The sequence below is a fragment of the Larimichthys crocea genome, chromosome II (genome assembly GCF_000972845.2).
Source record: "Larimichthys crocea isolate SSNF chromosome II, L_crocea_2.0, whole genome shotgun sequence".
Classification (NCBI taxonomy): Eukaryota; Metazoa; Chordata; class Actinopteri; family Sciaenidae; genus Larimichthys; species Larimichthys crocea.
In genome coordinates, this window is record NC_040012.1 from 2388758 (window position 1) to 2410838 (window position 22081).

General features: G+C 41.3%; 2 protein-coding genes and 1 non-coding gene across 12 annotated transcripts in view; 1 reads left to right on the plus strand and 2 right to left on the minus strand.

Annotated features, from left to right (window-relative positions):
• Positions 1-22081, plus strand: part of LOC104935900 (contactin-associated protein-like 4) — a 160709-nt gene that overhangs the window by 39551 nt on the left and 99077 nt on the right. For 4 of the 7 annotated variants that reach the window (XM_027291863.1, XM_027291864.1, XM_027291865.1 and 1 more), the window contains 2 exons: positions 2726-2935; positions 20189-20386. In XM_027291863.1, coding sequence (XP_027147664.1) covers positions 2728-2935; positions 20189-20386 — 406 coding nt within the window. In that variant the 5' untranslated portion in view covers positions 2726-2727. Of the gene's footprint in view, positions 1-1650; positions 1797-2725; positions 2936-20188; positions 20387-20417; positions 20912-22081 lie in introns of those variants that run through there. The other 3 variants (XM_027291867.1, XM_027291868.1, XM_027291869.1) reach the window with 3 other exon arrangements.
• Positions 5422-5503, minus strand: trnas-cga (transfer RNA serine (anticodon CGA)). Its single transcript has one exon. It is a non-coding gene; the product is annotated as a tRNA-Ser (tRNA).
• Positions 10117-18696, minus strand: LOC113748374 (myosin-13-like). 4 transcript variants are annotated; one of them, XM_027291901.1, is made up of 6 exons: positions 17937-18695; positions 15277-15471; positions 14752-14859; positions 11806-14586; positions 10567-11708; positions 10117-10166 (listed from the first exon to the last, which is right to left on the minus strand). In XM_027291901.1, the coding sequence occupies exons 1-4, from the start codon at positions 18180-18182 to the stop codon at positions 12631-12633; spliced, it is 2505 nt and encodes an 834-aa protein (XP_027147702.1). In that variant the 5' UTR covers positions 18183-18695; the 3' UTR covers positions 10117-10166; positions 10567-11708; positions 11806-12630. The 4 variants fall into 4 exon arrangements, with proteins under 4 accessions (XP_027147702.1, XP_027147704.1, XP_027147708.1 ...); XM_027291903.1 differs by lacking the exon at positions 10117-10166 and having other exon boundaries at positions 11434-11708; positions 11806-13709; positions 13743-14586; positions 17937-18696; XM_027291907.1 differs by lacking the exon at positions 10117-10166 and having other exon boundaries at positions 11434-11708; positions 11806-12686; positions 12822-14586; positions 17937-18696.

A 22081-nucleotide genomic window follows, 5' to 3' on the forward strand; every position in this document is an offset into this window, starting at 1 on the left:
TTCTCCAACATGATCTGACAACATGATCCTGTCATTGCTTGCTGCTTTCTCCAGATAGAAGAAGAAAAAGTGTGTTGCCGCTGTACTTAGGTGTGTGTTTGTGAACTTCTTTGGATTCATTGTTTTTTCTCATTGCAAACTTTTCTTGATTATGCTTTTTATTCACTGTCCCCTGTTAAGACTGTCTCCTATGGGATATTAAAACTTTTCTCCTGTCGGTTTTTTAGAGAATCCGTTAAAGAGCAGTTCAATAGATTTAGTTGTAGATCTAGCAATGTAGTTTCTAACTGCAACCCTCTCGTTTCGCCCTCTCCTTCCTAGTGTGAAGAAAAAACTACGGTCTATGGTTCATCTAGAACTAGTGTTTCGTTTGTCTGTTATGGGCTACTGTAGAAACATGGAGGTTCAACATGGTGAACTCAGTGGAACAGGACCTGCAGCCTTTGTAGATATACAGTAGTCTCATTCGAAGGTAGCACAAACAAAACAAGTCTTATTTTCAGGTGAGTACACACATAGTTATGCAAATCATATTCCCTTTCTGCTATATTCTGTAAATAGAGCCCCCTAAATCCGACACACTGGACCTCTAAAGCTCTGGATCCGAGGGTATCGCTGGTGATTTCTGGTATTCTCAGCGGGCCCATCCTCCAGAGTCCCTGCTGCAGGTTGGCCCTGCAGTCATCCAGCTGGCTCAACCAAACTGGGTTTGTCACCCTGCCTCCTCATTATCCAGCTGCTCTGTTTCTCTATATTTTAATCATTTTAGTGAGAATAGTTGGTGGCAGCTAATAAGATTTTGGCACAGAAAAAATAAATTGAGATGAATTCCTCCAGAATAAGTTCATCTTGCTGTAACTCCGCTGGCTGAGCCGCCATCCGTCCCCGTCTGTCTGGCTTCATTTCTGTCTCTGTTCGCTGGGTTGGACAGCCATTCGTTCGTTCCTTCTGGGAGCTATTTGGATACGTTCCTCTTCTATTTTTTGTGCTCCTGCTACAAACAAATGTACATTCAGTAACAGCATATTCCAGCACAAGAAACAGGCAGTGTAAATCCATATTAAACTAATTTATGAACGACATGATTAATTTCGAGCTGGTGGTTTAGGCTCAGATGAAATTTCCTCTGAAAAACAGTTTTAATGAAGGAGGTGAATTGAAGTGCTATTTTCAGGTTCAATGAAACCTCGTTCTCTCTCTTCCTTTAATGAGGCCATTAATGCAAAAAATAGTGGAGTCCTGGTGGAGTCCATTTTCACTCCAGTTATCAGCAGAGCCCTGATTGACGACTTGATTAAAATTCTTCTCGGCACTCTTCAAAATTAAAATGTGATACTCCTTCTCAGACTGGACTTCCTGGACACATTTATATCATTAATAGCTACATGAAGCCTTCTAAAAATAAACAAGTAAATAGTGTATTTTCAGTCATGGTGAAATCCGTGTGTGTTCCAGTAAACTGTGCAGAGATGATCGATGCATTAGCAGGGAAGATGCAGTCTAAATGGATGTTTGTCTGACTGGTCAATACACTAAATGCAGCCTTTTGGCAACATCAAACACGATTTATTTGCTGCTGCTGATGCACTTGTTGAATCGTTTCCATCAGCATTACCTTGGTACAGAGTTTACTGTAGTGATCTCAGAGACTTGCGTCCTCTTCAGCTGTTGACTTTTGAGAGAGCAGAGCTGCTGGAGCTTTGCTTTGTAATCCAGCAGCGAGCACGTTCGTTCCTGGCAGCGATGATTCGCAGTGAACCGATCGACAACTCGACTGTCTGCTGCGGTCTGATCAGGTTTGTGCCAAAACAATAGAAAAAACTTGAGTTGCCTTTAAAGAGTAACCGGCAGGATTAGTGAAGTTCTTCTCTGTTGTTGTCTAACATCAATGTTTCAAGGATAAAACAGAAGAAAGGTTATACTGAGCTCACTTTTAATGCCATTTGGATCTCCTTTGTTCTCTGGCCTGGTTTCATAAATCCAGGATTATAAAACACCTTGAGGCTGTTTTTAACCGCTATTGAACCGGGCGTGTTGTGTGAAAACATTCATATTTATAGCATCAGACAGGAGGAGTCGCTGCAAGGTAAGGGAAGGTCAGATAAGATAACGCAGTCGCACACAAAGGGAAGGGAAACATCTTCCGGTTCTGGTGTCCAGAAGGCAGAAATGAACTCAGTGAGTTGAACTCAAGTTACTTCAGACTGACAGAAGTTGATGTCAATAACTTGGTGATTTAAAATTGGGAGGTTTATTTATAATTACGCAAAATGAGTCGTTGGACACCGTCACTTTCTCTGGAAGTGCCACGATCAAACCAGCAACCAGTGTCAGATCTTCTGATTACTAGACGACAGTCACCCTCTGTTAGTGAGGTGCTGGTCGACAGATCTTTGAACTTTGGATAGAACCAGACTATTTTCCCCCGGCTTCAAAATGTTTCCAAGTGGTACTAAAATATTCCCGGCAGTGTACAGTAAAGTAAATCTCTTTTTACAAAGTATATTTCCTTCAAGCCGGAGATGGAAACTGCAGGTAAACCCGGCTGTGGAGTGGTTAAGATGCAAGCTGTATACAGTAGCTGCAACATCCCTGCTTCTCTTCCCTTCAGGGACCTTTAATGCATGTCACTTGTGTCACAGTAGACACGTACTAATTGATTATGTGTGGTTACAGATGCACTATTCTGACTTTATTTTCACCATATTGACTTGTTTTCCAGCAGTGATGAAGACGTGTAGCTGCAGACAGACAAGAACCTGCCAGCTGAAGAAAACCTTATTTCTCTCTTCTGTAAGATCCGATGAAGAGCGGCTCACCTGTAGTCCACCCAGCCGATCCAGGAAGTGCCTCTCTGAGGAAACCTGCCTCCGTCTTCATCGTCATCATCATTGTCTGACCGGCAGCCTGGAGGCATTTCACCCCCGTCTGACAGGTAAAGATTAAACAACGCGGAGCTGCCCGTGCACGCGGCTGTCTGACTCTATCTAACAAAGCTTTTTCACACAGAAGCTGTCAGGAAAAAAAAAAAAAAAAGTTTTCTGGGATTTTTTTTTAGCCATTAATTCTTTGAGAAGTTCATTAAATCCGGACAGCAGAGGTAATTATACGAGTCGGTAAAGTGAATGGCTGGTGGGTGTTTTTTGTCAATCCCTGATTAATATTACATATTCCCAGATTGAATAACTTCAGATAGGGACTTGATTAATCATCGATTGTCAGAGGTTTGATGGCAGAAGGACGTGTAGATAATTGGAGCGCGAGTCATTTGTTTTCACCATATAATGAAATGCTTTTTTTTACTTTATCATACCAGGGCGGTGAGCCTAATTAAAGAGAGAATTATGATCATCTGCTAATCACTAATTACCTAAACCTGTGTGGTGTCAGTGAGCTCTTCCATATGTTATCATTTAATCCATCAAATCCAGAAGTTTACACGCCTACATTTAAAGCCTCTGAGGTCAAACTTGACCTCTTGACTTGACTGACACTGGAGGAGGTTGAAGAGTTAAACATCTCTATCGCCACCTATAGTTTTATGCGTCACCATATTTCAACACCTGTGCGTGAAAATTGATAATGGACCTTGTTTCCTGCACTCCTGTAACAGTCGGACTCATGATGGTCGATGCAGCAGAACCAGATATATTGTTTCTACACTTCCTTCTTGTCAAAATCTGGCTCCTCCGCTACCCACATTTCAATGCAACCAGCTGACAGTTGGAAATTCAGGTGTGTTAGGTCGTATTGAAACAGGATCAGGCATTGTGGGGTTGTCCGTTGGTGTGTCGGGGGTGAGAGGGTCTGCTCGGGTCGTGTTGTGGTGAAGGTAAGCACTGTGAAACCATCAATCCATTTGACACAAACCGAGGGAAAATTCTGTGTCAGTATTTTGTAATGTAAAATGCAAAAGTTGGATCTGGCTCAACCTTCCTGCCTCAGGTTCGTTAAATTCTTTGGCGGACACCCCTGTGTGTAAAATCTCCCTGCTACGAACTACTGTGTCTCTGAACTATCTAACTATCTATCTAGTCCATTCTACAATTTGCACAATGCTCCACAGCATAAGTTACTGTGGCGATGTACCCCAGTGAGAAATGCACCACCGTCGTAGGACTGAAAAACCCAGGGTCAATCCTGAAGTTACCTCATCCCAAATCCTGCTTCGTAGTTCAGGCCACAGGAGACAGACAGTACAGCAACAGCAGAGTGAACCAAACAATGAAACACACACACACACCATCGCTCCATCCAGCCTGCTCTCCAACCTTTTGATGTGCTATTGATAAGGCTGCGAGGCGAAGCCATCACCTTTCTGATGGGTTTCTGAAGGTCATAAACATGGAGGTATATGTACGTGAAACACTGACACACACACTCCAGACTCATCCAGCTGCATCAAATGGAGGCAATCTCCGGTGAACATTGCAATCCATTTCTCTGTTTGCTCACTTTGTGTGCACAAAAGGCCAAAACGTCAAGAGAAAGGTACATTTCTGGATTTATCAGACTGTGTGTGCACATAGTCTTACATTATGGTCAGACTCCAGCCTATATCCGTAATCTACCTCCAAACCATACAGTATAAATCCACAGGGAGCTGTTACATTTCTTGTGTGTCCAGAAGCTATTTCTGGAAATGCATTTTTGCACTATAGATGCAGCATAACTCAAAGTGCTGTTTGGCTTAAATAGGTCTGTAATTTACAGCTTTTACAGAAGAGCAACTCTCTGATTCCAAACATTTCTACACACAATACAACACATCAGTAGACGGCTGATAGAAGATTTGACTTCTCTGTGAAACACGTTGATTTCTGTCCCTCTCTTCTGGCTTCCAGCAGCTTGATCTCTGCTCCACTCTCAAACAATCTCGAGTGTCTTTTCTGTTTAAGCCAACTGGCCAGTCGGTCGGTCAGTCAGGCAGCAGGCTTCCAACAGCCTGCAGCTGCTGCTGTGAATATAAAGTACAGTCAGAATGCATCGATCACCGGCTCGCTCCATCTATTCAACATAAATACGAGGCCCAGACAAAAAAAAAAGACGAGGAACTGACATGAGTCACTATTTCAGAGACACTTTGAGACTTTAATGCATCAGTTTACTCTGTTATTCGCTGATAACTGTTCTACAGCTCAGAGTGACTTTTATATAATAGATATAGAGCTAATGCATGACTTTCAGTCCAGAAGTTGGTCTGAAGGTCTGATCCCACCAGAAAGTGAAACAGCAAAATTAAACTTAAGAGTTTAAAGAAATGCTTTATTAGGAGGTGAACTGGCACCTCTCCAACTACCAGTCCACCTTCCATATTTTTGTCCATGCTGGACATGAACCCTCCGGTTCCCAAGCCCCTAATCCCTATGAACTGAGGTACTGCCGCCCCAAAGACATTTTGCATGAAGTTTCTTTTTCTATCGCTGTGAGCAGGGTTCGAACCTGCGCGGGGAAACCCCATTGGATTTCGAGTCCAACGCCTTAACCTCTCGGCCATCACAGCTTCGAGATGCTTATAGATTTAGGGAGTACACACAGGACTAGTTGTGGAACTATTACCCAGTACACACTAGCTCTAGTCAACCACAATATCTCTCAGAGCTTTTTCTCTATGTCCTCTGCGCTGTGCAGGTCAGTCCACTGGTGTTTTGTCTTTGGGTTCAGTTCATTCAAAAAAAGTGTGCTAGCTCAGATGCCAACAGGACTGTCTGCTAACTACCCGTCCTTTGCAGAGCATTTAACGCGCAGAGGAGTTTGAACTAAAGTGGATGCAACACAGCTAATAAGCAGTAATGGCTTCCTCCATTTTTGACTCTTCATTTACTCAAAGGTCGACATTGTCAGGGTTAGTTCTTTGCTTGGTCAAGACCTCAAATTCATGAGTCAAAGTTCAATCCACTTATTGCAGTGATTCTATTCAAATGAATTGAATTAATTGAAAGTTTTGTGGTTTTAAATTCTGGAAGGACTGGACTACCACAAACACAGCTTCCTTCCTTGCTGTATGTCAGAGAAAGCTCTTATCTTGGTTTTTGGAAACAAACATCACAACAGACATGATTATTGACATCAACAAGATCAGATGGGATCTGTTTCTAATCAATATTTATCCAGAAAATTCACACAGAATCACGAACAAACCCTGAGTCAATATTTTCTCAAATATTCACACTTTGATTATTCATGAATATTCAGCTTTCCATAATTATGTATGAAAAAATGTTACCCAAATTTGCTGTTAAAGACAGAATCAAGCGTGTGAAAATGAACTGAGCAAACTAAATGGAGACACTCTAACACGAAATTAAAGATGCAACCAAGATGAATTCATAATTAAAAATCAGCCACATCTCATAATATCCCTCGCTTAGCTTCAGTTTTATTCAAACCTCCGTCTCCCTCTCGGCTCATTCCCATGCTGCTTTCTCTTTTTCTCCTCTCAGTTTTTCAAAAGTCCATTCATTGTGAGTTTTAGAGGTTACCACGGCAAAGGGAAGAAACGCTCAATTGATGATGATGTGGTGCAGAAGTAACACGTTGCCTCTCTACAGGGATCAGTGGCTCAAAATATAACGACAGCTTTGACCGGATAACTTGGCAGGTCAGAGATAGAAATTCCTCCGTGAACTGTTTTTGACAGAAGAGTGGAGACGTTTAATATTGATGCTCCCATCGAGAGTCCATGGATGAATGAGTGCTTAATCAAATAAAAGTATTTTCTGGAACTATATCAGCAAAATAATTGAGAGTCTGCAAGTCAACCTTTGAGAGAGCAGAGAGTCACATAGATTTGTACGTGAGGGTGTACTCAGAATCAAGGGCGGAATCTCCAGTGAGACATCGGAGGGACTAAGAGAAGAAAAGAAGACAGAGAAAATGATGTGACCTTTGGTCCCCCGTGAACATTACGCTCATGGACAGAATCTTGAGATCCAAGAATCTCAAGCTGAGAGCAGAGCGACATCTGTTCAAACCGACCTGGAAGGTCATCTTGTTTGACCTTTCCTTTTATGTCTTCCAGTTTTGAACCAGGATAGCTACATCTCCATGGTTCCAGTCTTTACGCTGAGCTAAGCTACACTTGGCTCACCACATTCTTGCTTCAGTTTCAGACATGAGTGAGAGTGGTATGGATCTTCCCATCTGTCTCCTGGAAAGGAAGTAAATTCCCCAAAATGGCTTTAACGTAGTGGTTACCAACCTTATTTTCTTTGGTGCCCATTCCTTCATTCATTCATGTAGAGGCTGCTCAGTGGCATAAAAAGTTTGATTTCTGGGAATAAAATTACCCAGATCTTCCTCATATGCTTCCACATCAGAACTGTGACATCACATCCTTTTTTAGGCCTGATTGTGGATCAGTTTCATGGCTGACGTACCATTACTGTATGTATAGACTAAAGCAAAAATTCAACAAGGCTGAGCCACTTTGGTAACTATAGATGAGTCCACGCTATCATCACAGTTTGGTAAAATACATCTCAACAACACGACGAGATGTTGCACTGTCCAGTACATGAGATCCATCAAGGTTTGACTGTCTAACTTTGGTGAGAAAAAACACAACACGAGCCAGTCTGTGCTTGTGAGCCCAGGATGAACAGTGAGTCACTTCACACGCTCGCTCTGCTTTCAGCTGCGCAGTTTTCATCATTACAGACCTAATATTGACAAGGACTCTTGACTTTGTTCATATTATGGAATAAAAATCTGGGAACATTTTACACAGATTTCAGTAAAAGCCTGACTCAATCAGATCAAGAAGACGAGACGACATTGCTCTTTGAATTGAAACAAAGTGTTTTTCACGCCTTCCAAATGGTTTCATCAAACCTTTAAGATGCAGCAACAATCAATCATTTTAGTGCTGTCCTCTTAACTGAGCTGGTGTCTTAACTCGGCTAGTTGGAAGAGCAAATCTCTTTCCATTTCTTTTTTTTTTACCTGCTTCTAACTTTTGGAAATGTTCATTTTCCATTTCCTCTTATCTCTCTAACTCTCTAACAACCCCCACGCTGTGTCTGTCGCCACTTGTGTTTGACTCTCGGGGCGTATTTTTTTAAAGTTTCATATCTTTCCTGCGACCAGAAGCCCACAGTTTCCTCTTGGTGTGTTCCGGCGTATCTCGGGTCCACATAGTTTTAAAATCTGTCACCGGTCTGATTTGAACATTAAACAGCCAGCTGGTTTCTCTGTGTGAGGTGTGTCCGTGGGCCACCGAGCTGTGTGACGCTCACGTCGAGTGTGTGTGTTAGTGCGCGGCATGATCTCTTGTTTCCTGTAGACTCTGGCTTCAGTGTTATCTGATTCCCCCCGCTGTGTTTGCTCTCAACAGGTTTCTTATCATCTGATCCCCCTGCTGTCTATACTCTCAGTAGGTTTTCATTATCAGATTCCCATGCTGACTCTCTGCTCGCCTTTCTCTTCTTCTCTCTGTTTTCCTTTTTCTTTGACCAGATACCCCCCCCTCACATAAATATTAAATTTGGTGCTGGACCTGATCTTTTCAACAGGACACCATAACCTCGTCCCCAGGCGGTTCTGTGTTACACAGATTGGTGTGAAACTCTTGCTGCATATTGATTCGCTGTTGCTTCGACACACCTGTTGTAATTATGAGCAGTGCCACATTTATTTTTGACTTGTGGAAAGCAAGAAGCCAAGTTTCCATTAAAATATTTCAACTGAATTTCCAGAAAATCTGCAAAAGCAGATGTGAGTCGGTTGCCAATAAACCACAGGAGAAGAAGGTGCAATGATGTGTTTTTTTGAGGAAAGAAGGTCATCTCATCGCTACACGCAGATCTGATCTAGGAAAGAAGGTCATCTCATCGCTACACGCAGATCTGATCTGATGTTTTTTATCTCTTCACTAGAAGTCTGAGTAATGTTTATGTCAAATGTTTCGTATATGCCAAGTTATTTAACATCCTTCGTTTCAGTTGGCATTAAGAAGAATAGACGGTGTATGAGTGAAGTCACCCACAGGTTTCTAAAGATCCGTTTTGAAGCTGAAAATATGCAGGGCTATGCAGAGTCCTGCTTCTTCCGCCTCCCGGCTACTCTAAAAATCGGCAAAGATGTGGATCATTAGCGGACCTCAGTGCAGTTGTCATGAACGGGGAAATAATCTATAGAGACCAAAACTGTTTTTGTACCAGGCTGTAAACATGTTTATTTCTCCTGTGATGTTGGACATTTGAACATGGGGACTTATGAAGACTGACTCGTTCTGTAGCCAACCTCAAGTGGACGTTTGAGGAACTGCAGTTTTTGATACTTCCACATTGGTTCACTTCACAGCCAGGGAGGTGGCTGCTTGGTTTGTTTCCATTGCACTTTCTTTTGAATCTTATTTAATATTTTATTCGTTAACACAATTTATTTCTTAATACATAATTTGTATGGAAGAACAAAGACCAGGAGCTATTTTGAAATATAATTTGTGCTTGAACACTGAAAAGGGAATTGGACAATAGCTTCATCAAACATGGTATTAAACCATTTTCAGTGTTTGTCAGATCTGTGCTTTATTTTAGTTGTATTACAATTAAACATCTTGTTAAATTACTTACCTACTCACTGTTTCCCAAATTATAATTACATACTTGTCTAGATTTTTAAAAAGTTCCCCTAAAACATGCTCTCAGTTCAGCAATCATTGCACAACATGATTTTTATTTTCTTCAACATGGTCCCTCTGCGGTGGTTTGATAATCTGACTAAACTGCTGCTTTGTCTCATTCATTATTCACTTTAATTCAAGTGAAGTGATGAGTAATCAGTAATTTGCTATTTTAATCACTTCAAAATACAAAATTTGATGGAAGCACTTCAGAAGACTTGAACCAGGGGGCCAAAAGTTTGCCCTCGTTGAATTAGTTCATAAAAGCATTGTGTAATCTGTAATAAGCTGCAAAGTCTGAACTGATAAAAGCAACTGTTTTTATGTTGCTGGATAGTTGAGGGAATGTTATAGACGGTTTGATAGAGTGGTTTAGAGGATTGTTATCAAGTGTATATTTATTTTTAAAAAGATAGACAAAAAAATAGACAATAGTTCTATTTTAAAAAATGGCGTTTTGTCTCTTTCACTGGTGTTTTCATTTCATTTTGTCTCCTTTTCTGCTTCATCCTGCAGCATCTGATATTCCTCTTACATTTATCTGAAAGCAAGAGAGAGACTGTCAGACAGAATGAAAGAATTATTTGTGTACTTGATTAAAAAGATAAAATTTTATATACGATTAACAGCATCACTTATTTCCTTAAAATCTCCTGCATGCGTGTCATTTTTCAGTGAAGCAAACCCAAATTAGCTAAAAAGTGTAAAACCATCTGAATATATTGATCATGACTAAATGATAAGTTACACTGATGACCATCCACATTGGAAGTTGCACAACAACCAACTCTGTTGACAACACAGGCTCTGAAATTGGCCATTAAAGTCTCTAATAGCAGCACAAGCAATTATTATTATTCCCTACTTACACTCTGGGATGCCAGAAGTTTCTCTTATCATGTTGCATAACTCAATTTCTTTCAGTCTGATGGCAAGCTCACATATTTCGTCTTCTTCGCTCCATGAGACTGGATCGGGATCCCCTGCTGTGACGCTGAAGACGTCCAGAGGTTGGTAATCAGGCACTGCCAATGTCAGCCAGGCTGCCTTAGCTCCCGTCTGCTGAGTGGTTGAGCTGGTTTTATTAGCACCAGCGTCCTTATTAGAAGAATCTTTAGTGGAGCTGGTGGTCCAAGAGTTCAGCTGTTTTGGTTTGTCGTAAACAGGAGCCCAGATCGTCTTGTTTTCTGATGTATTGTCATGGATCGAAGGGAAATAACGCACAGCAGCCATTTTGCTCAAAGAGTGCATCATTTTGTATGGATTCAAAATGGAGGACATCCTTAACAATTCTAGAACCAAGCAAGATTCAACAGCAAGATGACACAATGGAGTGCATTTTAATATCCGGCATTTCTAAATATTAGTGGACACTTGGGGTGGTACCCTGGTTTGTTGCCAAAACTTGGTTGAGGAGAGTGATACCACTTTTGTTTGTGTCGCTAAAATAAAGCCGATAGCAGGTTTGCTTAGTGTAGCTATTTCTTGGTAGTTCTTGCAGTGACTTACTGGAATCAATTGCACCAGCTGTTGTATTTCATTATTATTATTGTTATTACTGAATATTAACTACCCACACACATGGGTAATGTACCATAATCCAATCTATGTAATAGGCTACATTGGATTTACCTTTAACTATTTGTTGTTCACTGAAAGATGTATAGAAATGTGGAAATTCATTTGAACCCTAGGCCAAAGCATTGTTACACTTCATTTATAACATTATTACCATTGTGCTGTTTCTTTAAAATGGGAATAATTATTGATAGAACTGCATTTGGTAAAAAGTTGAACCACAAGAAATATATAATACACCTTTCTTTATTTCTTGCTTCAACAGTTTTCTGGCCCCATTTTGGTGAGGAGCTGTGTCCAAGAAGAAGTACAGATTTTTTTTTTTTGTTTGTTTTTTTATTGTTGCAGATTTTATTAATGCAACTTATTGATGTCATATCCAGTAGAGCGTACGCCATTTATCCTTAGACCCTTGACTCGGATGAGGAAAAACTTCCCCCAGCAAAGTGGAAGAAACCTCAGGGAGAGCAACAGAGCAGGGATCCCTCTCCCAGGACGGATAGACCTGCAATTGATGACAGTTATTACAAAATTATAGATAGATTGTCAAAATGTGTGAAGAATGAATGCATGTCTGATGAGTGAACTATTAATAGTCTTACCATGAGCGTAGCTGAGTGTCTCTTCACTGATTTGGTCAAAGCTTGATGTTCTTCTTAAAACTTGGCCCCTTCATGTCTTGTCTTTCTTCTTTCTTCATTTCTACATATTGCACACCAGACGCTGGTTGCAGGTTGATTGTGTTGGTTAAGTGTAGGTCCGATATTTGCATTTTCCATTCTTTATGTCTAGATGTTGCACACGAAACGCTCTGAGGATGAAGATGTTTCTCTCAGCTGGTTCTTGAGGGATCAGCTTTTGAAAAACATCAGCTCAAAGCGCCTCCTTTTTTGAGAGAAGGCCGTGAAGATTTGTCAGCGGTCACTTTCTGTGTGGGGGAAGCCGGAGCACCCGGAGAGAACCCCGTGGCAACATGTGCGAAGAATAGATGCAGGTCGATTGTGTTGGTTGAGTGTAGGTCCGATATTTGCATTTTGTGTCAGTCTGAGATCTGCATTCTCCATCCTTAATGTCTGTACATCTGACGCTCTGATGATGCAGATGTTTCTCTTGGCTGCTTCTTGAGGAATCAAAAAAACATCTGCTTATCTGCCTCTTTCTTTTTTTTTTAAAGAGAAGACCGTGAAGGTTTGTTAGTGGTCAGTCTCTATGTGGGGGAAGCCGGAGCACCCGGAGAGAACCCCTGTCAGAGACACAAGGAGAACATGCAAATTCAGAGAGCTTGGGGAGAGCAACAGAGGTGGGATTAGGACGGACAGATGTGCAAATGATGAGAGAACGCCTTTGAGTCTTCACTTTGTCTTCAGTTGCATGTCTGTCCGTCCTGGTGGTCTGTCCTCTGTTGCTCTCCTTGAAGTTGGATCGGGTCATGAGGTCAAGTTAGCACTGAGTTGCATACCGAAGTGGACACAACTCTGGTTGCCTCGTTCGTAGAGCAGTTTGTCGTATTTAAGTTTGAGAGTACTGTGAGTTTTAAGCAGCTCACGATGTTCAGAAGTAATATCACTGTTTTGCTTCTGCAGGTGGTTTAGAGCTGCTGTGCTCTTATCCAAGTTGCCTCGTTCGTAGAGCAGTTTGTCGTATTTAAGTTTGAGAGTACTGTGAGTTTTAAGCAGCTCACGATGTTCAGAAGTAATATCACTGTTTTGCTTCTGCAGGTGGTTTAGAGCCGCTGTGCTCTTATCCAAGGAAATTCTCTGTTGTTTGAGCATGAATTCATAGTTGCTGTTGTGTCTGGACTGGATGCTTGACACACCCAGCGGTTCCTTAAAGCTGAAAGCTTTTTCCTGAGCCTTCTGGAGAGCCAAAGAAAGTTTCTGTTTTTCCTCCAGGGTTGTCATCTGCTTCGTGGAAGCTTCCATGAGCTCGACGCGTTGCTTCTCACACATGGTTTTTTCTTTTTCCAGAGCAGAGGAAATCTGGTCAACCTTCTGCTGCAGCTCAGAGTTTTTAGTCCTTTCTTTGTTAATGATGCCTTCAAAACGTGACTTCAGCTTCTGTGCCTTGCACTGGAGCTTTGTGATGGTATGTTGGTTCTCAGAGATGGTTTCATTTTTCTCTAACATCATCTCTTGGTAACGTTCAGAGAGGGAGGTGTATTTTGATTTTAGTTTGTCAAATTCTGCCTCGGTAGCGCTGAATTTAGCTCTGATGTCGGCGTTATCCATCCTCAATGTCTGCATGTCATATGTCAGACACTCTGAGTTTGCAGATGCCTCTCTCAACTGGTTCTTGAGGAACGTGTCAGGTTCGGCTGAAGTCTGCTTTTGGAAAACCATCTGGTCAAAGCGTTTCTTTTCCTTTCGGAGAGAAGATCTTAAATATTTCTCAGCAGTCAGACTTTTCTCCAGGGCCAGAGTCTTCTCGGCAAGCTCTTCCTTTTGCATTTGGATCTTTTTACATGCCGTCAAGAACCGAGCTTTATCCACCGGAATGTCCTCCTCAAGTCTGCTGCAAGCTTCATCGTCTTCCTGAGGCTCTTTCTGAAGAAGCTGCCCCTCAAGTTTATTTTGAAGCCTTTTATTTTCAGAAATCAGTTTCTGGTTTTCCTGAATCAGATGTTTCTGTTTTTCTTCATCCTTCTGTTGTTGAGAGAGGATGGCCTCATAGTCCCTCTTGAGTTCAGAGTTCTTTGTTTCCTCTTCTTTCAGGTCCGAAGCACTTCGCTCAACTTTCTCCCGCAGGGTGGACACTATTTTGTCCTTGGCTTCAATGGTCATTTGCAAAGTCTGAAGTTTGACATTGAGAGATTGAATTTCATTGTCTTTTTCCAGACTTTTCTCCTGCTGCTGAATGAGATGTTCTTTCAGTAACTTCATTTGAGCACAATTCACATTCTCACGCTCAGCCATTTCTTTCTCATGCTGAAGAGTGGATGCCTCCAGATCTTTCTGAAGTTCAATGATCAGCTTCTTGCTCTCATCAAGTTCAGCTGTCATTGCAGTGATTGTGTGTTTTTGCTTTTCGTGTGACATCTGTGACTTCATAAGGTCAGCCACTTGTGCCTTCATTAAGTCAATTACAGCACGAAGATCATCTTTTTCTGCCTCCGCCTCCCTCAGAGTCTTTTCAAGAGCCTTTTCTTTACGCTCCTGCTCAAGAATTTCTTCCTGTTGAGCTTTTTCCTTTTTCAAGGCCTCTTCAAGAGAAGCTTTAGTCCTAGCTTCTCTCTCCAAGGCCTCTTGAAGAGAAACATTTGTTTCTTCTTCTCTCTCCAAGGCCTCTTGAAGAGAAGCATTCGTTTCTGCTTCCCTCTCCAAGGCCTCTTGAAGAGAAGCTCTGAGGAACATCTCCTTATCCTCCTGAACAGATATCTCAGATCCCTTTGTTGTGAAACATAAAACAATTATCAGTTTGTTAAAATACTCAACATTTGTTACATTGTTTTTTACAGCAGTTTGTTGAAGACCAGATACATTTAAATACAGTCACTAATATTTACCATCATAATCATTTTTGTGGAAATATATGTGCCTCTAATTTCTTACCTCACTGAAGGGAGTGTAGTTGTCTTCACTGGACACAGAGCACTGCTCCTCAACTTCCTCTGGAAGTGCTTCCACAGTCTCCTGGTAATTATATCCAGTCATGTCTACCTCGATGACTTCATCAATCTGTTCTTCGATGACTTCGTCATAGATCTCTTGAAGGGAAACATTTATTTCTGCTTCTCTCTCCAAGGCCTCTTCAAGAGAAGCTCTGAGTAACATCCCCTCATCCTCCTGAACAGATATCTCAGATTTCTTTGTTGTGAAACATAAAACAATTATCAGTTTGTTAATATACTCAACATTTGTTACATTGTTTTTTACAACAGTTTGTTAAAGACCATATACATTTAAATAGAGTCACTAATATTTACCATCACACATATTTTTGTGTAATATGTGTGCCTCTATTTCTTACCTCACTGAAGGGAGTGTAGTGTCTTCACTGGACACAGAGCGCTGCTCCTCAACTTCCTCTGTAAGTGCTTCCACAGTCTCCTGGTAATTATATCCAGTCATGTCTACCTTGATGACTTCGTCAATCTGTTCTTCGACGACTTCGTCAATCTGTTCTTCGATGACTTCGTCAATCTGTTCCTCGAGGACTTCGTCATGGATCTCTTGAAGAGAAACATTCATTTCTGCATCTCTCTCTAAGGCCTCTTCAAGAGAAGCTCTGAGGAACATCTCCTCATCCTCCTGAACAGATATCTCAGATTCCTTTGTTGTGAAAAATAAAATATTTATCAGTTTGTTAAAGTACTCAACATTTGTTACATTGTGTTCCCTTACAGTAGCTGCTTGTCAGAAAAAAAATGCAACTCTATAACAGCTATTGAATATCCCACAAATCCCACAATCCCAACAGTTTAAAATATTTTGAATTAGACAAGCGAAGTGTACATGTGTTTTTGTGAAGTGTATCATAATTAATATATTGAAGCATTTTTGTTGAGATCATGTTTATATTTCATTTAATACAGTCATATTTAATGTTACTTAATAGTCAATTTCATTTCTTTTGTTAACTATATGGTGCCACAATTTCTTAAGTCTGTTATTTGCATGTGTTCATTTTTTTTTTATCTTTAAAAAGTAGCTGAGATAAAACCTGGCTTTTATATTCCTATGTCTGTCTCCTTTTAATAATAACAGTGTTTCTGTCCTACAGTATGTCTACAGGTAAATGCTGTCAAATAATCTACTTTTTTTTTAAAGATTTATAAAAAATTAAAAATCAACTCTTTAAATTTGCCCTTAGAAACAAATCTCAACATTTCAAAGTAAAAGATCGCACTACTGGGAGTAGCCTCAAATTTCTTACCTTGCTGAGGGAGGGTGGCTGTTACTGATGTTCGTCCATCAGTCCTTCTTGATCTCTTGAAACTTGGCAACTGTCTTTTTGTTTTTTCTCTTTTTCTCAGTTTTTCTTCAAAGGGTTCAGAGGCTCAAAATGTCATCAATGGTTTTACGACATTTCTTCTTCTTGATTTTCTTCGATTTTTTTCATAGCAGTCCTTGGGAAGACCTGGGAATATGTCTTGATAGTATCGATCTTTGGCAATTTGTTAGTTTTGAATGTGCCTTTCAGATCTCCTCGATGACTTGTCAACCTTCTCCTCATTGAATTCGTTCAAAAAAGAGTTTGTTTGCATGACTTGTCCACTATGTCATTTGTCTATCTTTATGGCAAGAACGGGCCCTTTCAGAAATCTTGGGTTCCATGTACTTGGGATTTTCGGGGGTTAGGTTTTCCATTCGAAGCTCAACCCCAGTCTTTGGGAATCGCAAGGATTTCTTTCTTTTGTCATCAATCTGGTGACAAAGAATTGGTGGACTCCACAGACCCATGGACTCCTGTTAAAATAAAGTAAAGATATGTCTGTTATTTGCATGGGTCCATTTTTTTTATCAAAAAAAATGAGGCCTGAGCATTTGATCTCAGTGTAGCTGAGATAAAACGCTTTATTCCTACTGTACAGTTCTCTTTAATACCAACAGTGTGTTTCTGACAAGTAGTCTACAGGTAAATGCTGTCAAATACAAAACAGCTCATCTTAAAAAGATGAGTATTTCTTCTAGTGGTTCATAGCCAAGTCTAGTCAGCATTTGTACAACTTTGGAGGTTCTTCTGCTTTACTTATTTTAAAAAATATATTAAATCAACTCTTTAAATTGCTTAGGAAACAATCTCAACATTTCAAAGTACTACTGGACTAGCCTCAAATTCTTACCTTGCTGAGGAGGGTGTGGCTGTTGCTGATCGAGCCAATCAAAGTCCTCTAATCCTCTTGAAACTTGTCAACTGTCTTTTTGTTTTTTCTCTTTTTTCTAGTTTTTTCTTCAAAGGGTTCAGGAGAGCTCAAAATGTCATCAATGGTTTTACGACATTTCTTCTTCTTGATTTTCAAAGAGTTTTTGGTCATAGCAGATCCTTGGGAAGACCTGGAGAATATGTCGGAATGTATCATCTTTGGCAATTTGTTAGTTAGAATGTGCCTTTCAGATCTTCCTCGATGACTTTGTCAACCTTCTCCTCATTGAATTCGTCAAAAAAGAGTTTTTGTTTGCATGACTTGTCCACTATGTCATTTGTCTTATCTTTATGACAAGAACGGGCCCTTTCAGAAATCTTGGGTTCCATGTACTTGGGATTTTCGGGGGTTAGGTTTTCCATTCGAAGCTCAACCACAGTCTTTGGGAAATCGCCAAGGATTTCTTTCTTTTTGTCATCAATCTGGTGACAAAAGATTGGTGGACTCCACAGACCCATGCACCTCCTGTGAAAATATAAGTAAAGATATGTCTGTTATTTGCATGTGTCCATTTTTTTAATCTTTAAAAAAAATGAGTGTGCCTTTGAGACATTTTGACCTCAGTGTAGCTGAGATAAAACCTGGCTTTTTATATTCCTACTGTACATGTTCTCTCTGTTAATACCAACAGTGTGTTTCTGACAAGTAGTCTACAGGTAAATGCTGTCAAATAACAATAACAGCTCATCTTAAAAGATGAGTATTTCTTCTAGTGGTTCATAGCCAAGTCTAGTCAGCATTTGTACAACTTTGGAGGTTCTTCTGCTTTACTTTATTTTAAAAAATATATTAAAATCAACTCTTTAAATTTGCCTTAGGAACAAATCTCAACATTTCAAAGTACTACTGGACTAGCCTCAAATTTCTTACCTTGCTGAGGAGAGTGTGGCTGTTGCTGATCGATAGCCAATCAAAGTCCTTCTCAACGTCCTCTTGAAACTTGTCAACTGTCCTTTTGTTTTTTCTCTTTTTCTCCGTTTTTTCCTCAAAGGGTTCAGCAGAGCCCAAAATGTCGTCGATGGTTTTACCACATTTTTTCTGCTTGCTTTTAAAAGAGTTTTTGCTCGCAGCAGATCCTTGGGAATACTTGGAGAAAATGTCTGGTAATGTATCCATCTTGGCCAATTTGTCAGTTACGACTGTGCCTTTCAGATCTTCGTTCAGTGTAGCTGGGATAAATCCTGGCTTTTAAACACCTGCTGTACTCGTACACGTACTCTCTGATCTGATCTCTGTTGAATCTGCTCTCTGTGTAAGTAGAGAATGCTGTTCAAAGACCTTTGATATTGGTTCCGTGTTCCGGTTCTAAACTCCTCCCACAACAGTGGGAGCAGTTTGACACAACAAAACAAAATTTAAAAAATAACAATTCATCCTTCTGGTTCATAGCCATGCTATAGTTTTGGTTTAATTTGTCTGCATGGCTAGATAACAAATCAGAAGTGTGAGAGGTTTTCAGGCTCAGTTTAATTCATCTGCTTTACCTTGAGACCTCAAAGGTCTTTCCTGCAACTCCTGCATAGAGGTGTCGGTATTACCCAAAAAGTAACCGTCGTACCTCGAGCGGCCACTTGAGGCTGGCTACAGAACGAGTCAGTCTCCGTAAGCCCCCATGTTAAAATGTCCGACTTCAATAATAAACATGTTTACAGCCTATTACAAAAGACAGTTTTGGTCTCCATAGCTGCTCTATAACTGTACTGAGGGTGATTTTTTTTTTTAACACAGCTAAAATTATTATTCAAATTATATTAAGGCTTGAAGTTACTCATAATTACCAGTGTGGCCACTTTGATGGGCAGGTGGGTGCTGTTACAGGTGACTCATTTGAGCACCCAGGCATCATTCGTTCATCCAGGACGCGGAAGAGGTCCGACAGCCAACACGGCATCGGCGAGCACCACATATTCAAAACAGTCCTACAGAAACCTATTGGTGATGTCACGCGTACGCTGACCGTTCTTTTTACTGTCGTTGGTTCAGTGGTCCCTCGTTTATCGCGGGCGATACGTTCTAAAAAATAACCTGCAATAAACGAAATCCGTGAAGTAAGTTTTACAATTATTACACATGTTTTAAGGCCGTAAAACCCCTAACCACACACTTTTATTCATTTTTCTCAGACAGGCATTAACATTTTCTCACATTTCTCTCTTATTTAAACTCTCAAAGTTCAAACTTTCGCAGATTTAACAAAAATAAGTACAATACTGTATTAGTAAATGAAACCAAAGATCAAAACCTGTTTTCAAGCCCAAACATTTTTAACAAATTTAACTTTAATGATCAATCTACGAGGTTTGACACATAAGAAATTATTACCAGTAGCTCACACGCAGTTCCTCTGACGGTGCCGAACACAATGCGCGTTCATACTGTTACAGTACGCTGTAAAAAAAAAAAAGCATGCAAAATTACACGAAACAGCGAGTCCGCGAAAAGTGAACCGCGTTATAGCGAGGGACGACTGTATTATCTTGTCAAGCATGATTAATAGAAAGCTGTCAAAATTAATAAATCAATATATTTCTTAAAATGTCATTTTCTATCAGTAATTAGCACGTTTTCATCATAAAGAAGCAATTCAATGTATTTTGCATCAGAGTCGGCACACTGTGTACATATTCATATATTACAGTCCATATTTAACGGCTAACGAAACTGAGCTAACGTCAGCTAACAGCAGCTACAGCTGGCAGCAGTGTACTTCACTGTCCATCAGGAAACTCTGTAAATCACATCATCAGAGGACAAACCAGAAAAAACATTTCCTCTATTAAAATATGCAGTGAAGTATTTATGTACTTCTTGTGGGTGATCTACCTGGAGCCCAAAGTTACAGAGTGTGAGAACAGTGACATCAGTGTGACATCAACATGGATTAAAATCTGTTTGTTTTTTTATGATAGAAAAGTGACACAGTGTTGCTTTAATGCCGGACTGAAGGACCCAGTCTGGCACTGCGGACGGATCTTGGAAACCGTCTCGGGGACTGCAGGGAGCTTTCGGTAGCGGAGGAGGCGCACTGAAGTTGAAGCTGTGACCAAAAGCATCTCTCTCTCTCTCTCTCTCTCTCTCTCTCTCTCTCTCTCTCTCTCCCACCCCCTCCTCTCCTCCTTCAGTCGGGTTTGAGGAGATCTCTCTTGGAGCTGGAGAGGAGAGGTTGGCCGTCTCTCTCTCTCTCTCTCCTCCAGCAGCCGTCGTGCTTCCCCTGCAGCCTCCCCGTCGCTTCATCATGGATCTGTGGACTAAAAGAGTCGTTGGGATTATCGTTCAGGTCGCGCTGCTTCTCTCCAGCTCGTACGGGACAACCGGAGAAGGTGAGCAGGCTGTGCGCTTTCATACTTTCCCCCCACCGGAGGAGATGGAGCGAGTCCGGGCGGCGCAAGACCCGGAGGGGAGCGGCTTTGAACGGGGCTTCATCCTTCAAAAAACGGCTGGGAAGGCTTCGGGTGCAGTGACATTCAAGCTGTTTGTCGCATTTACTTGTGTTTAATACTCTGGGAAGAGTGCGGGGCTTCATGTGTCTGAATGCGGTGACGGTTTTGCGCGTATCGGTTGCGCATCAGCGCTCGGCTGTTAAAGAGAAATAAGGAGAGTTGAGGCGGCTTGGTGTGAACGATGGTTGAAGTTTGTATTTCAGAGACCTGGATGATATTTAACAATGAATAACATCATTATCGGCGCAGTAACGTGTGCACAGAACGCGCCCTCTGCGTATTTTTCGGTGCCAACTTTTATGCAGCGTCCTTAACCTCACTCCATTTTATTTACTACATTTGAATCACGTGTTTTCTGACTCCCAAGCCTCACTGTGCGTTTCAGGATGCTGCTGCACAGAGGAGGTTAGTATCCCTCAGAGGTGAGGAAGGTCTCAGCTGAAAGAGGAATCATTGTCACGGTTCATCCATCGAGTGCATTCCAACAAGGTTTTCCTTTGAGGAGCATCCTGGGACAGGTGCATGTTTGTACGCACACACTCCAGAGAGTGTGACGGTGTGCTAAATGCAGGTGGGAGAGGTTGCAGGTTTGATTCCTGTAACTGGAAGCCTTTCGTCCCATAAGTGCCATTGAGTCGTGTCTGGCATCAACACTGGGCTGTTACCAGGTCTGAAGCTGTGCCAGTGTGTGAATATGAAGTGGGGCGTTGCTGACATCCTTCCCTGCCTGAGACAGGGGGGAGAAAGAAAGAGAGAGAGAGGGGGGAAAGGGGGGAGAAACAGGATGAAGGGAGGAGAGAGAGGGCAGTGATGTATGCCGCTGTGTAATTGAAACAGATGGCGGAAAAAGAAAGTCCTCCGTCCCTCCACTCTGTTATTCTCCTCTTCCACAACACAATGATCTCCCGTCCTCATTCTCTCTTCTTTATTTTGCCCATGTTGCCGATCTCTTGGCTCTCCTGCCTTTCTTATCTGCTGCCTTTACTCTCATCTCCCCTCACACCCACCTGTGTGTATCTGTCTTTTAACCTCTTAAACTCCACTGATACGACAGTGCAAACTCGTCATGTGCAGACAGATTGTGCTCAAATTAACACATCTTTAGGTCCCGAAGTTTAAAAAAAAATGCATGTGTCACTTTCGTAAAATCTTGGCTTTGAGTGCTCAAATAAGAGGATTTTCCAATGTTGAAGCTACTACAAAAGAAAGCAAAGGGTAAAATAATCCTGGTATTTCAATTTATAGACATTTCGAAGCAACATGCGTCATAATGTGGGATTATAAATCGGGTCTTTCTTGTGCAGTTTCAGTTAGCTGTAAGAGAGTGAGACAGATGGCGTCCTCGACAGATGAAGGAGGAAAGAGGAGTGCAGTTGGAGTAGGTGGCCGTCCATCCATTCATCCTCCATGAAAGAAAACATCTACACCCTCACCAAAATAATTGACTCTCTCCTTCGGCTCCTTCTCTTTTCTTTCTGTCCCCTTTCAACACATGCGTACCTATTTCTGTTTTCTATACCCGCTGTCTTTCTCCTTCTTCTTCTCCCGCTGAATCAGAAAGCTGCTGTGTCTGAA

What these genes read in the sequence shown, in the direction of transcription:
- LOC113748374 (XM_027291901.1), bottom strand. Translation starts at nt 18,182, where the DNA reads ATGGATACATTACCAGACATTTTCTCCAAGTATTCCCAAGGATCTGCT. An exon ending in GCCACACTCTCCTCAGCAAG is followed by an intron (nt 15,472 to 17,936) that starts GTAAGAAATTTG and finishes TTCACAACAAAG; the next exon opens with GAATCTGAGATATCTGTTCA. An exon ending in AGATTGACGAAGTCATCAAG is followed by an intron (nt 14,860 to 15,276) that starts GTAGACATGACT and finishes GAAGTCATCGAG; the next exon opens with GTAGACATGACTGGATATAA.